Below are 14282 nucleotides of genomic sequence, written 5' to 3' on the forward strand. Positions count from 1 at the left end.
TCATCTGTCATTAATGCACTTGGGACTGGATTATATGTAAAATTATTGTGATCCGTTTGCAGTGATTTTGCGGACGATATCAAATTAAGCAGCTTCGTGGTAATTTTAATGTGCTTTTAATTTGGCTGGTAGTTTTGCAATCTTTTCTTCGGGGTGTTAGCGTTAAAACATGTTTTGATAGCATCTCGTTTAAACTTGGAGCGTTATTGTTGGAAAGCCTCAGTCATTTCTGTAAATTACGTCAAACTAGTTTAAGTTAGTTTAAATTTATTCCAACTTTGATTCAGTCATGTATATGAATGCATTTTTTATTGTATTGAAATGTTTTAGTAAAAGGAAATGGGCAAATATTGCCATTTATTGCTATGTATTATATTAGTTAATATAAATGTCAATTATTATATAGTGTAATTTTCCTTGTGTTCAATTAGTGAAAGAAAAAAAAAACCTTGAAAACATGCCTTGATTTTTTTAATTAGATTTTACTGTATTTTACCTCTTGCTTTAACCTCCTGAGAACAGAGAATAACTGCTGTGCATTTTTCATTTCCCTTTTTGATTTGTAACAAGTAGCACCTTGTAAACAAGCAAAAAACATTAGTTTTCTAGAGAAATTTTCCCCCTATGTGTGGACAGCGGGAATAAGTTGTGAATTAAACAAAAAAAAAACCAAGCTATAGAAATGTCATGTAGTCATCAAATGGTTTAAATAATTGGCCAGCATCATCCAATCACTGCTAGCCATGTTAAAATTTAGCATTATAAATTCTGAATCCAAGTATTGATTACCATTGAAAGTGCTTCATGGATATCAATGCCATGCTGTTACCACATGACTCGGTGCGGCAGAAGTTTAATTCTTAAATAACTGTAGAGTATTTTGAACGGTATTCAGTCGGTTATTATTAATGAAAATTTGGGGTTGGTTGTGTATAGTGAAGCCAAAATACAACTTCCACGCATGTGGACACTGGGTCGTAATAAGTTATACATTATAAATGTAATTTGCAACAGTGTAGTTTGATTGATGGGTGTTTCCTCTGTTTCAACCTAAAATCACCCTTTTTAGCAGTTTCAGACCGAATACATAAATATTGAAACGTATATTAAATATTGTCGAAAGGCTGCTTTATCTTTGCTGTATCGCCCAGCCCTAGTTTCACTATATGATTGTTACGTTTCTATACTTAAGCCTGCATCTTGAGATTTTAAGTTGTCATTTAGTTTTTTTAACTGCAGATGTAGTTTTGTACAACTGTCATGGATTTATCTGTACACTTGATTTAGCAGTGCTGGTCTGTGTTTAGATATGTTTATATTTTTAGATTATGCTTGCCTTACCTGGTTTTAATTTTGAACTCTTCTTGTGCAAAGACCATGAGTCTGTGCAGTGGTGCTATGATAACTTCGTTAACTACCGCTCACTGATGTCGGCTGATAACGTGCGGCAGCAGCTCTCACGCATCATGGACCGCTTCAACCTTCCACGTCGCAGCACAGAATTCACCAGCCGAGATTACTACATCAACATCCGCCGTGCTCTTGTCACAGGATTCTTCATGCAGGTGTGTGTCTTAGTGTTTGTCCATGTCTGTTAACTGTATGTTTCCATTAGTGGATATACAAATAGGCAAAATAACTGGGCATATTATGTCTAAAATGTTAGTTACATGACTAACTTGTTTATAGATCTGTTGAACAAAGAAAATCCATAGAAATGTTTAATATACTGCATAAATATATTTGTTTACATTTGCCTAATGACTAGAGAACAAAAAACTCCCTAAAATTAATTTGAAAGACCTGCTTCTAATTCTGCCTAGGGTTATGTTGCAGATTGCCAAGTTGTTTTAAATATCTATAATGTGTTCAAATTCCGCAGAAGGCGATTGTGGATATCTCTGCATGATATTGCTTAGACACCCACTGAGATGTATTATGTAGTTAGATTATATCGTCCATTGGTTTCTTTGCCTTTCCTCTTTTTATCCTGGTGAAGTTTTACCAACCCAGAGGCTTTAAACATAATGTGTTGGCACATCAACAGAAAACCATGTGGATGTGGCCTTGAGGGTCATTTTAGCAGATCTTGATAAATACACATTGACTATGGATAACCATATAATCTCAGAAAAATACTATGTAGCATTTGCCTAAAGACACAGAACTATGAGACTTTGCAAAGCCTTATAAACTGAACCACATCCAATAAAGTTGGATGCTGAATGGTCAATACAAAATCAAATGTTCATGTTCCACAAAAATGTACAATATAGAAATCGATGTGACACAAAACACATGTTCCCCATATTGCGGCTCAGCACCCATTGAGGCCAACTAAACCCTATTTAAATTTCAGGGACTATATCTTCTAGTGGATAGATAGAACACACTTGAAATTAATAAAATAGCATTAAAACGCATTTTTATCTTTTAGCACTGTGGACTTCAGACAGTTAAGTCTCAAACCATTTTTCAAAAAATCGTAATTTACTTTTTTTCTGCTAACACTTTTAAACTGTATTATACATGAGATCTGTCATTTTTGTCAAAGTGATGAAAATTCCCACCATAGTGCATTTGCCACCACATCTCAAACTCTATATTGTGTTTATTATAATTACTTTTATTTTTTCCCCACATACGTTTATTAAGAATACTTTATTATTTTGCATGAGAAAAAAATGTGTATGATGAGCCTTGAGCTCACCACACCCGCTCCAACATCCTGATGATAACTGGTTATATTTAGATTATATTTTTGGTGTTATAAAATATCTCATGTTCATATTCCAATCATATTCTTGCCAGAATGAAGATTGTGTAGTTATAAATTCTTCTTTAAAACTTTGTTTCCTGTCACCATTTATTTTTTTTATCTAATTATATTTCCCATTTTACTAATTTTACCTCATCATTCATTTCTTGAAATATTTTCTACATTTGTTCAATTACATTTTCTAATTTGTTAGTCTTACTTAATCATGTACCGCTAAAGGCCTTAGTTAATGTATAGTCCCAATAGTTTTCTAGTTCTAAACTAGGTTAAAACTAAACTAAAATATATCTAGTTTTAAAGTAGAACTAGAGTCCCCCACTTTATTATCCTCAGAATTGAAATGTGCCATTTCTGCTGGGAACACAGAATCACTCAAGCTTGCTAATGTAATGCATGGCTTTCTGTCAAAGTGCTACCATTTAAGAAATACACTAAGAAATCAAGCCAATTTTCGTCCTGCGTAGGGAAAATAAATGACATTTTTATCGAGTCTGTCTCCTGGAAGGGGGTACCTGAAACAAGTGACCTGACTAGTTGAATTACTCCATTAATATTGAAATATTTGTCAACATTAACCTTTACTGGCAAGACAAATTTGTGCCTTAGTGTATGAATTACTGGCCACTCTGTTGTCGACATCTCTGTTTGCATTGTGCTTTTATTGAGACTGATTGCTCAGGTTAATCTCGACATCACATGCCACATGTTTAAGTGCCTGAAAATACGGTAGTTTGTGCAGGTTTGTATCGCTTGTGGTTGATTTATTTGTTAATTTACCTCTATTTTTATCAGGTTGCTCACCTGGAGCGCACTGGGCACTATCTGACGGTGAAGGACAACCAGGTGGTCCAGTTGCACCCATCTACCGTACTGGACCACAAGCCAGAGTGGGTTCTCTACAACGAGTTTGTGCTGACCACCAAGAATTATATCCGCACCTGCACTGATATAAAACCTGAATGGTAAGCTAAAACTTGCACATGCAAATACAGAATTTGTTTGTGACAAACAATGTGATGTGGGTAATTCCAAACGGTACTGCAAAAATAATCACCACTGTCAAACCGATTTCCAGAAACTCCCTTCATCTTTCATTGCTTGTACAAACAGATGGTTCAGCCCCGAACTCACACCATTGGTGGAGCCAATGTTATTTGTTTGTCTGAACGGGCTGCTAAAACAAACGGTGGAATGTTTTAATAGCGCCACAGAACCACATTGTTTAGCCTTTAAGTGAATAGTCTCAAAATGGCTAAATTATAGTTCACTCTACAAGTTGGGGTAGGAGAGAATTTTAATTTAGAAAAAAATGACACTTCAGCTTTAAGAGAATGCCTCTGTTGGCAAAGTGTGGGAAAAAAACTGTTACTAAACATTCTGTACTGGGTTTTTTTTTTTTATCCTCTAGGTTGGTGAAAATTGCTGCACAATACTATGAAATGGGCAACTTCCCTCAGTGCGAGGCTAAAAGGCAATTGGAGCGCATCGTTGCTAAACTTCAAACCAAGGAATACTCTCAATATTGAATCTCCTCAATGGTTTAAAGACAATACACGTTTTGAATTCAGTATGCGCGTTGCAATGCTTCTTTGAACTCTGAAGATTTACATCGTCACACATCATCATTCAACATTAGGTTTCCGTCTGTGCTTTCCTGTTTTGATTTGTTGTTGAGATATAATTATTTTTTTATAATTCTTTTGCTCCCATTCGCTTCCATGTGTTTCTGCTCCTGATAATAGCATATTGTTAAATTGTCACTCAAGGCATTAAGGATTGGTTGGGAGCAAATGCTAAACAGTGATACTACCATCAACTGTTTTTGCATGAGCATTCATGTGGATGTTGACATTCCTTATTGACATTGAGAATTTAATGCTATTGAGTAGAGAAGTTTGTTTATTCTGTAAAGGAGCTTTTACTTCAATAATAATAAAGAAACAAACCCTTTATCAGCTATGTTTAAGCCTTGTAATGTTAATGAGTACTGTTATTATTGCTGAAATTCTTAGTAATTACTTATTAACTGTTATGGGTTGTTCTCTTTCATTATAATGAATTGATAAAAGTATCTATTAAGAGAAATATACACACCATACAATTATGCCTTATTGCTGCCTGAGTCATTTTCAGCAGTTACTCATGAGGAGGACAGAATTTGCCCATATACACTCTCAGCTAAGTAGTTTGCAGGTAAAGCAAATTCAACAAAACAAAGCAATATCTTGGCTCCTTCTAAATGAATATGTGCAAATCACCCAAACCTTTGTTTAAAATTCTGAAAATAGAGGGGAGGGGGGAGAGAAGTACGATCATATCATATTTGACCACAGTAATAGTTTTGATTAGGTGGAATAGAATTATAAAATTGTCTTCATTGAATAGATAGGTTTGCCCTCATAAATAGTTTTAATACATTTTCATAGGGTTCTGGGTATCAACACATCATTCTGTTGCGGTTGCTTGATTAATGTATGATTGACAAGAGGGAGAAAAATAAATGTTCCTCTATTGATAAATTGTTAAACTTTTATAGTAAACCAATCAATTTACTTCTTAGACCAGAATGGTTATTAATGAGCCATATTGTTTATTAGAGAGACATCTAAGGGAGGTTCTGCCCAGCAACGATTTTTAAAAGTGCTTTTGATCTTTTATATAACAAACAGACAAAGTACAACAGTCATATTTGTTAGCATTAAAGTTAGGGCTGCCGTGTTAAAATGTCAACATCAGAGATTAATGACATGTTTAATGCTATTGATTTTTAATGCACAACCCCAGTGTGACATTCCAACTGTTTTGTGTAATCTCCAACTGGTCTTTTATCTCAAGACTTTGTAATAGTTGGGAAATTTGTTAGAGCACTGCTATGAGTGTATAAGTTTAATACATGCAAAAACCCTGAATCCAGGCAGCTGTTTGTTAAAACATTATGGAGAAAGACCTTTAATTTATCACAGTTTAAATCTGGATAGTATAAGAAAAGTAATTTAGGGGCTTTCTATGGAAATTTTTTTATCATAATTTAACTCCAGTTCTAAATCACCAGTGTTTTTGGTCCCCATTCAAAAAGACCCTTCAGAGATTCATTTAAGAATGGGGTATATGCATGACTATTTTGGAATGAACCACACATTTTCATTTACCAACATGATCATGGGATGTAGCCATGTTGTTTTGGAGAGTTCCAGTACCCTTGGTTTGGCCACATTATCCAAACACGCCGATAAGCGTTATCTCCTATCAGACATTTTTGCATCGGCTCCAGCGTGTTAACCATCCTTTGTGATGTGATGCAGCAACGTGGGTGACATGGGTTCAGATCACATGTTGAAACCTGGAAGTCATTCACAAAATTAGTGATGAGCGCAATTCAGAGTTTGCATTTTTTCCCCCCAGTAATATTACATTTTTACTCCACATGTTGAATTAGGCATAGTCAATTGAATTACACTGGCCGATCAAAATGTAGTCCTCTAAAGAGCCTTCCCATTTTTAAAAGTTATAGGTTGTACGTCAGTCTTGGTTTTATGTTGCTACATATATGGCCACTGAAAATAAATGATCCCATATTTCATAATGTTCTTCCACAGTAACTGGATATTTGATGGCTTGCATAAGTGTTGACAGATTTTGTTAGATTGATGGCAACTTTTTCTGTATTTAGTCATGTAATTTGTTATAATTTCTCAGTGATTAGCCATGTGCAATGTCTAAAGTCTATTTTATATTAAATTCATGGCCAGGTAAATGCAGGTTTAAAGATAATTCAAGTTAACTTTCACATTCTCTGGTCTGTTTATTTGAATTTGTTTGCAAAGCATGAATTTTCCATGTTAAGTCATGGTAAAAGCTGACACACGGCATATTTTTTCACAGAATTCTTGAGATTATTCTCAAGCAGAGTAACTTCCCCTACTCAGATTCTTTGGGCCAGTTCCCCAAGCCTGCTGAGCTTGCTGGACTGTGAAACCAACATCACATTGTGCAGCTGGACATCTTCGCAGAGAGGCTCCTTAAACTTTTCTGAATTAAATTGAAGCATTACTTGAAGCTTGAACTGTCCTGACAGTTAAAATAATGATATTGCTTGCTCCTGATGGTGACAAAAAAGATTAAGACCTTTTTTCAGGGTTCAGAAAGAGCACCGATATTTGTTTCCAGACATATGAAAGACAGTGTCTTATTAATCCATGGTAATGCCTTTCCCCTTGGCCCTGAGACTTTAAAGTTTCATTGTTGTGTTTTTGCAGCACTTTCGATAAGAGAGAACACATAACCCAGGGGGTCTTTTTGCTCTATTTCCATATTAATCCATTAGTTGTAGATGAAGACCAAATCCATTTTTCACCTATGGCATTATACATTATGGTTATGTGAGAGGAAAGGGGATAAGCCATTTGCAAGGTGACACGTGAGGGAGATGCAAAAACTTCAAAAGCAACCTCAAGTAAGCATTTGCCCCCAATTGAAGTTTCAAAGGAATATCACCAGAAAGGAGGGGTACTTGCGTGGAGTAGAAGAGAAGGGAAAAGGAGTCTCACATCAAGGCTACCACGTGTGTAATATGCAAATGTAAGAGATTAGCATGTTTATTTTGATCGTTTCTGACTGTTGGGAAAAAAAATGTTCAGCCCCAAGTTTTTAAATAGATGGCTTTCTACTCAAAAGCACACATGTAACCTTAAAATTGTGCCAAAGATTACCATGGTTCGCTGAAGCCAATAGAAAACACATTAGTTTGAGCTGATCTAGAAATTATGTGGAATTGATCTAGAGGGGAAAGGGGTTTTGTCATACTGAGTGTTTCCAATTGATCCTTCCCAGCATAATTACCCAAGAAAATCATTATTTTTCTAAGCAGTCTTTTATTAGACTGGCCAGTGGCTTGTTGGAAGTTGGAAGCAAAACTCACAATTTTGAGTTTCTCATCATAATAAAACAAATTATAATACATTGTCATGTGTTTTCATTTTATTTTTTTTATTTTGTTATGTGAGCTATGTATAATATATCAGTGCCATTATTATATCGGCCAAGATAAATTGGTAAGTGGACTAACTTGACTATATATATATATATATATATATATATAGTGCATCCAGAAAGTATTCACAGCGCTTCAAATTTTGTTGTTACAGCCTTATTCCAAAATTCATTATTTTCCTCAAAATTCTACAAACAATACCCCATAATGACAATGTGAAAAAAGTTTGTTTGAAATCTTTGCCAACTTATTAAAAACGAAAAAAAATCACATGTACGTAAGTATTCACAGCCTTTCCCCAATACTTCGTTGAAGCACCTTTGGCACCAATTACAGCCTCAAGTCTTTTTGTGTATGATGCTACAAGCTTGGCACACCCATTTTTGGGCAGTTTCTCCCATTCTCCATGGCTCCATCAGGTTGGATGGGGGAGCATCAGTACACAGCCATATTCATATCTCTCCAGAGATGTTCAAATCTGGGCCACTCTAGGACATTCACGGAGTTGTCCCGTAGCCACTCCTTTGTTATCTTGGCTGTGTGCTTAGGATCGTTATCCTGTTTGAAGATGAACCTTCGCCTCAGTCTGAGGTCCAGAGTGCTCTGGAGCAAGTTGATGTCTCTGTACATTGCTGCATTCATCTTTCCCTCAATCCTGACTAGTCTCCCAGTTCCTGCCGCTGAAAAACATCCCCCACAGCATGATGTTGCCACCACCATGCTTCACTGTAGGTATTGGCAAGGTGATGCGCGGTGCCTGGTTCCTCCAGACATGACGCTTGTCATTCCGGCCAAAGAGTTCGATCTTTGTTTCATCAGACCAGAGAATTTTCTTTCTCATGGTCTGAGAGTCCTTCAGGTGCCCTTTAGCAAACTCCAGGTGGGCTGTCATGGGCCTTTTACTGAGGAGTGGCTTCCGTCTGGCCACTCTACCATACAGGCCTGATTGTTGGAGTGCTGCAGAGATGGTTTTTCTTCTGGAAGGTTCTCCTCTCTCCATAGAGAAATGCTGGAGCTCTGTCAAAGTGACCATCTAGGAAGAGTCCTGGTGCTTCCAAACTTCCATTTACGAATGAAGGCCACTGTGCTCATTGGGACCTTCAATGCTGCAGAAATGTTTCTGTACCCTTCCCCAGATCTGCGCCTCGATAAAATCCTGTCTCAGAGGTCTACAGACAATTCCTTGGACTTCATGGCTTGGTTTGTGTGTATATACTTAGAAAATATATTTTAGGACACTGTATTTTAAAGATAATTTTGTAAAAATCCAAATAATGTTACAGATCTTTATTGTAAAGGTTTAAACTATGTTTTCCATGCTTGTTCAATGAACCATAAACAATTCATGAACATGCACCTGTGGAACGGTCATAAAGACACTAACATTTTACAGATAGTAGGCAATTAAGATCACAGTTATAAAAACGTACGACACTACAGAGACCTTTCTACTGACTATTAAAAACTCCAAAAGAAAGATGCCCATGGTCCCTGCTCATCTGGTGAATGTGCCTTAAGCATGTTGCATGGAGGCATGAGGACTGCAGATGTGGCCAGGGCAATAAATTGCAATGTCCGTACTGTGAGACACCTAAGACAGCGCTATAAGGAGACAGGAAGGACAGCTGATCATCCTCGCAGTGGCAGACCACATGTAACAACACCTGCACAGAATCGGTACGTCCAAATATCACACCTGCGGGACATTTACATTTACATTTATGCATTTGGCAGACGCTTTTATCCAAAGCGACTTACAGTGCAATTATTACAGGGACAATCCCCCCAGAGCAACCTGGAGTTAAGTGCCTTGCTCAAGGACACAATGGTGGTGGCCGTGGGGTTAGAACTTGTGAACTTCTGATTAACAGCCCTGTGCTTTAGCCACTACGCCACCACCACTCACGTGACAGGTACAGGATGACAACAACATCTGCCCGAGTTACACCAGGAATGCACAATCCCTCCATCTGTGCTCTGATTGTCTGCAATAGGCTGAGAGAGGCTGGACTGAGGGCTTTTAGGTCTGTTGTAAGGCAGGTCCTTACCAGACATCACCTGCAACAACGTCACCTATAGGCACAAGCCCACCTTCGCTGGACCAGACAGGACTGGCAAAAAGTGCTCTTCACTGATGAGTCGCGGTTTTGTCTCACCAGGGGTGATGGTCGAACTCGAAAGAATGAGCGTTACACTGAGGCCTGTACTCTGGAGTGGGATCGATTTGGAGGTGGAGGGTCCGTCATGGTCTGGGGGGGTGTGCAGAGCATCATCGGACTGAGCTTGTTGTCATTACAGGCAATCTCAACACTGTGCGTAACAGGGAAGAAATCCTCCTCCCTCATGTGGTACCCTTCCTGCAGGCTCATCCTGACATGACACTACAGCATGACAATGCCACCAGCCATACTGATCGTTCTGTGCGTGATTTCCTGCAAGACCGGAATCTCAGTGTTCTGCCATGGTTAGCGAAGAGCCCGGATCACGTCTGTGACCTGTTGGATCGGAGGGTGAGGGTTAGGGGCACTCCACCCAGAAATGTCTGGGAACTTGCAAGTGCCTTGGAGGAAGAGTGGGGGTAACATCTCACAGCAAGAACGGGTCCATGAGGAGGAGGATATGAACTGCAATACTGACTGATACTTTGATTTTGAAGTTAAGTTTACTGAAAATAAAAGCCGTTGAAAGTGAGAGGACGTATCTTTTTTTTGCTGAGTATATATATATATATATATATATATTAGTTATATGAGGGGCTTTCTCAGCAAATATTTGTATATGCGATTAATCGCGATTAATTAATCAGGACACCATGTAATTAATTCGATATTTTTTTTTTTTTATAGATATTTCAAAGATATATTTTGGATATACTGACAGCATCTGAAACATAAATATTTTTACACATCTTTATAAATGTAAATATACATTTATATACACTCACCGACCACTTTATTAGGCACACCTGTACACCTATAAATACTCATGAGATCACGTTGGAAAATATGTGGACAAATATGAAAATTGCTATTCAAAGACTTTCTGTAAATGTGGTATTGTGTATCAACTGATCGCAAATAAGTCTGTATGTGTACACTTCTCTATAATCTTTCCATATAACTTTATTGCCAAAGTAGAATCAGAGGTCCTTGAGATTCTTTTCTAGAACTTTCCTTCAAACACAAATGTCCTGATAAACATAGAATGGCAAAATATCAAGACTAGTTCATACACTTGATTGTTTTGTTCTTCCAGGTGTCTTCTCATGTGTCTTATTTTTGTAAATTTTTAGGTGAATATTTTTTTAATTTTAAGAGAATTTCCATGATATCCCCTAGAATGCATGCAGTATGTAATTCATATATAAAGATTTGTGTTTTATGGTATTCAGTGCATTTAAAACAAGACATTGTACACTCACCTAAAGGATTATTAGGAACACCATACTAATACTGTGTTTGACCCCCTTTCGCCTTCAGAACTGCCTTAATTCTACATGGCATTGATTCAACAAGGTACTGAAAGCATTCTTTAGAAATGTTGGCCCATATTGATAGGATAGCATCTTGCAGTTGATGGAGATTTGTGGGATGCACATCCAGGGCACGAAGCTCCCGTTCCACCACATCCCAAAGATGCTCTATTGGGTTGAGATCTGGTGACTGGGGGCCATTTTAGTACAGTGAACTCATTGTCATGTTCAAGAAACCAGTTTGAAATGATTCGAGCTTTGTGACATGGTGCATTATCCTGCTGTAAGTAGCCATCAGAGGATGAGTACATGGTGGCCATAAAGGGATGGACATGGTCAGAAACAATGCTCAGGTAGGCCGTGGCATTTAAACGATGCCCAATTGGCACTAAGGGGCCTAAAGTGTGCCAAGAAAACATCCCCCACACCATTACACCACCACCACCAGCCTGCACAGTGGTAACAAGGCATGATGGATCCATGTTCTCATTCTGTTTACGCCAAATTCTGACTCTACCATCTGAATGTCTCAACAGAAATCGAGACTCAGCATCAACAAGGCATTTTCGCCCACAGGACTGCCGCATACTGGATGTTTTTCCCTTTTCACACCATTCTTTGTAAACCCTAGAAATGGTTGTGCGTGAAAATCCCAGTAACTGAGCAGATTGTGAAATACTCAGACCGGCCCGTCTGGCACCAACAACCATGCCACGCTCAAAATTGCTTAAATCACCTTTCTTTCCCATTCTGACATTCAGTTTGGAGTTCAGGAGATTGTCTTGACCAGGACCACACCCCTAAATGCGTTGAAGCAACTGCCATGTGATTGGTTGATTAGATAATTGCATTAATGAGAAATAGAACAGGTGTTCCTAATAATCCTTTAGGTGAGTGTATGTGGGCCTCACACAAGGCACCACATTTTTAATCACACGTCACTTAGTGTATGTGTGTGTGTGTGACTTAATATCAGACACCCCTCCTTCTATCCTCTGGGCACCAGCTAAGGAGTTTCACCATAACAGTAAAAGAATGATCCAAATGGACCACTCAAATTAAAATTATGTAAATTGGAGGAAGGATTCGAGATTAGCCTCACCCTTTAGAGCTCATCTATATCATCAACACATGGAACACACAGTTAAATAAAATGTGTTTTATTTACAAAAAGATAAACAAGAATAACTATCAAAAACTTCAAAATGGTACTAATGTGCAAATAGATCAAATAAATGATTAGGTAAACAAAGTGCATAGGATGGAAAGATGTAAGTGTTTGAATTGGATGTAGCGATGGTAAAGTATGTCTATTATCTTATGGACAGATAAATCGCTGTTTTTCTGTTAATTAATAAGGTGAAACCCTTATTTCCATTTAAACAAATAACTCAAATATTATTTGCAAGACATTTGATACACAGGTTATGCAATCTGAACATTAGAAAATCATAAACTGATAGTATACACTAATGCCAAGGACTCAGGAAAGAGGTTTAGTAGTGATATTTTCATTCACCTTGATCGATCGATGAGTTTGGTTACAGCTACGTCTTTCACTAGGGCTCAGGGCCACATTACAGTGCAGAAGAAGCTGGATTCCAATTCAACAGCCTTGGACATGAAGGAGCTGAGGAATGCTGATCTCCTGGAAGCACAGAGAGGTTTATTGCAATCTGGAACACGCAGATATACAGCCCTTATATCTGTGCAAGTTTCTATATCTGGAACAAACAGATGCACGAATCTTTGTCGCTGTAGTTATCTCCCTGGTATAGGGATTCTGAACTTGGCATTGCAATAGTCTCTAGTAGTGAGACTTGGTACTTGGTCGCTCTTCTACTGTCTCGCAGATGGAGAACTAAGTATGTGTGTGACTAAGAATGGAGTGAGACCAAACTGGAGAAGTGTTATAGAAGTGTATCCTTATAACGACCCTCTGGATGTGTACACAGGATTTTGATTATTATTCTGTTATTGCATAATATAAACTCGAACAACCGGGAACTCAGAACAAAGGTGCTGTTGCAAGATAGTTTTATACCTTCTTGATGTGGGGATTTCAGTTTGGCACTTCTTGTTTCAGGGTTATGATTTGCTGTTAAGATCGGTGGGGGGTCCACACAGTGTGGTTCACCCTCCCTTCTCTGTGTAGAACATTTGCATATTTTAAAGTACATAGTTTGAACAATGTCTGTAAAGATTCAACTATGCATTGTTCCTTTTCCAAACCTCTTCAAAAATACTTTTGGCATTTTTCTGAAGATATAGAGACCAAACAAGAAATTGAAAGATTAAATATTACACATGCATTCATTTATACCACCATGGTTCAGTTTGTGTGAACTATTGTGCTAATTGAACAACTGCAATGTACATAAACAGAATGTGAACAAACATGGAGTGGATGAGTTGCAATTGGTGTCCATGTTAGCAATTAAAGTTTGTGTGTAAAGAGTTGTCTATGGTCCTTCTCACCTTTTGTATTGGGTCAAACGACCTTAGGATGCGGGGGTTTAAGATGTTGCTAAGAAACCCCCCATGAACCAATGAGAAGTATTTTCCAATGTGTTGGAAGTGCCGGGGACTTAATTTCTGAATTATCTGGTAGTTGTCCAAATAGCTTATCTGATGGCTGTGCTTGGCATTTGTTTGTGTTGGTCCTGCCACAATCCAATAAAAATGGAGACACTCTTCTTTGCCTTGACTGTTGAGGGGCTCTGCCATAAACTGGCTCCTGGAATTTCATCTGTTCCGATGGTTCACCACAACATTGATTGATTGACTAAACATTAAAAATCTACAATTAAAATTGCCTTTGTTCTAATAAAACTAAATAGACATCTCCTTCCCCTTTTATGGTTTTAATAACATTTCTGTCAAATCATACCTGTTATGGCATTATAAGATTTTTGACATTTTCCATAGTGCTTCAAAGTACAACATTCTCAAATTAATTCAGGTTATGTGGTCTGTACAATCCAGTTAATCCTGGTGCATGATGAGGATACACACTCTACAGATGGGAAGCACATTTAGCG

The 14282-nt window shown here is 37.8% G+C and overlaps 1 protein-coding gene across 1 annotated transcript in view; it reads left to right on the forward strand.

Annotated features, from left to right (window-relative positions):
• LOC127651536 (ATP-dependent RNA helicase DHX15) overlaps positions 1–4732 on the forward strand; it is a 53191-nt gene extending 48459 nt beyond the window's left edge. Inside the window, exons 12-14 of the mRNA XM_052137806.1 lie at positions 1375–1565; positions 3572–3741; positions 4188–4732. Coding sequence (XP_051993766.1) covers positions 1375–1565; positions 3572–3741; positions 4188–4305 — 479 coding nt within the window. The 3' untranslated portion in view covers positions 4306–4732. The remainder of the gene's footprint in view (positions 1–1374; positions 1566–3571; positions 3742–4187) is intronic.
• The last annotated feature ends 9550 nt before the right edge of the window (positions 4733–14282 follow it).

This window comes from Xyrauchen texanus, chromosome 1 (assembly GCF_025860055.1).
Source record: "Xyrauchen texanus isolate HMW12.3.18 chromosome 1, RBS_HiC_50CHRs, whole genome shotgun sequence".
Classification (NCBI taxonomy): domain Eukaryota; kingdom Metazoa; phylum Chordata; class Actinopteri; order Cypriniformes; family Catostomidae; genus Xyrauchen; species Xyrauchen texanus.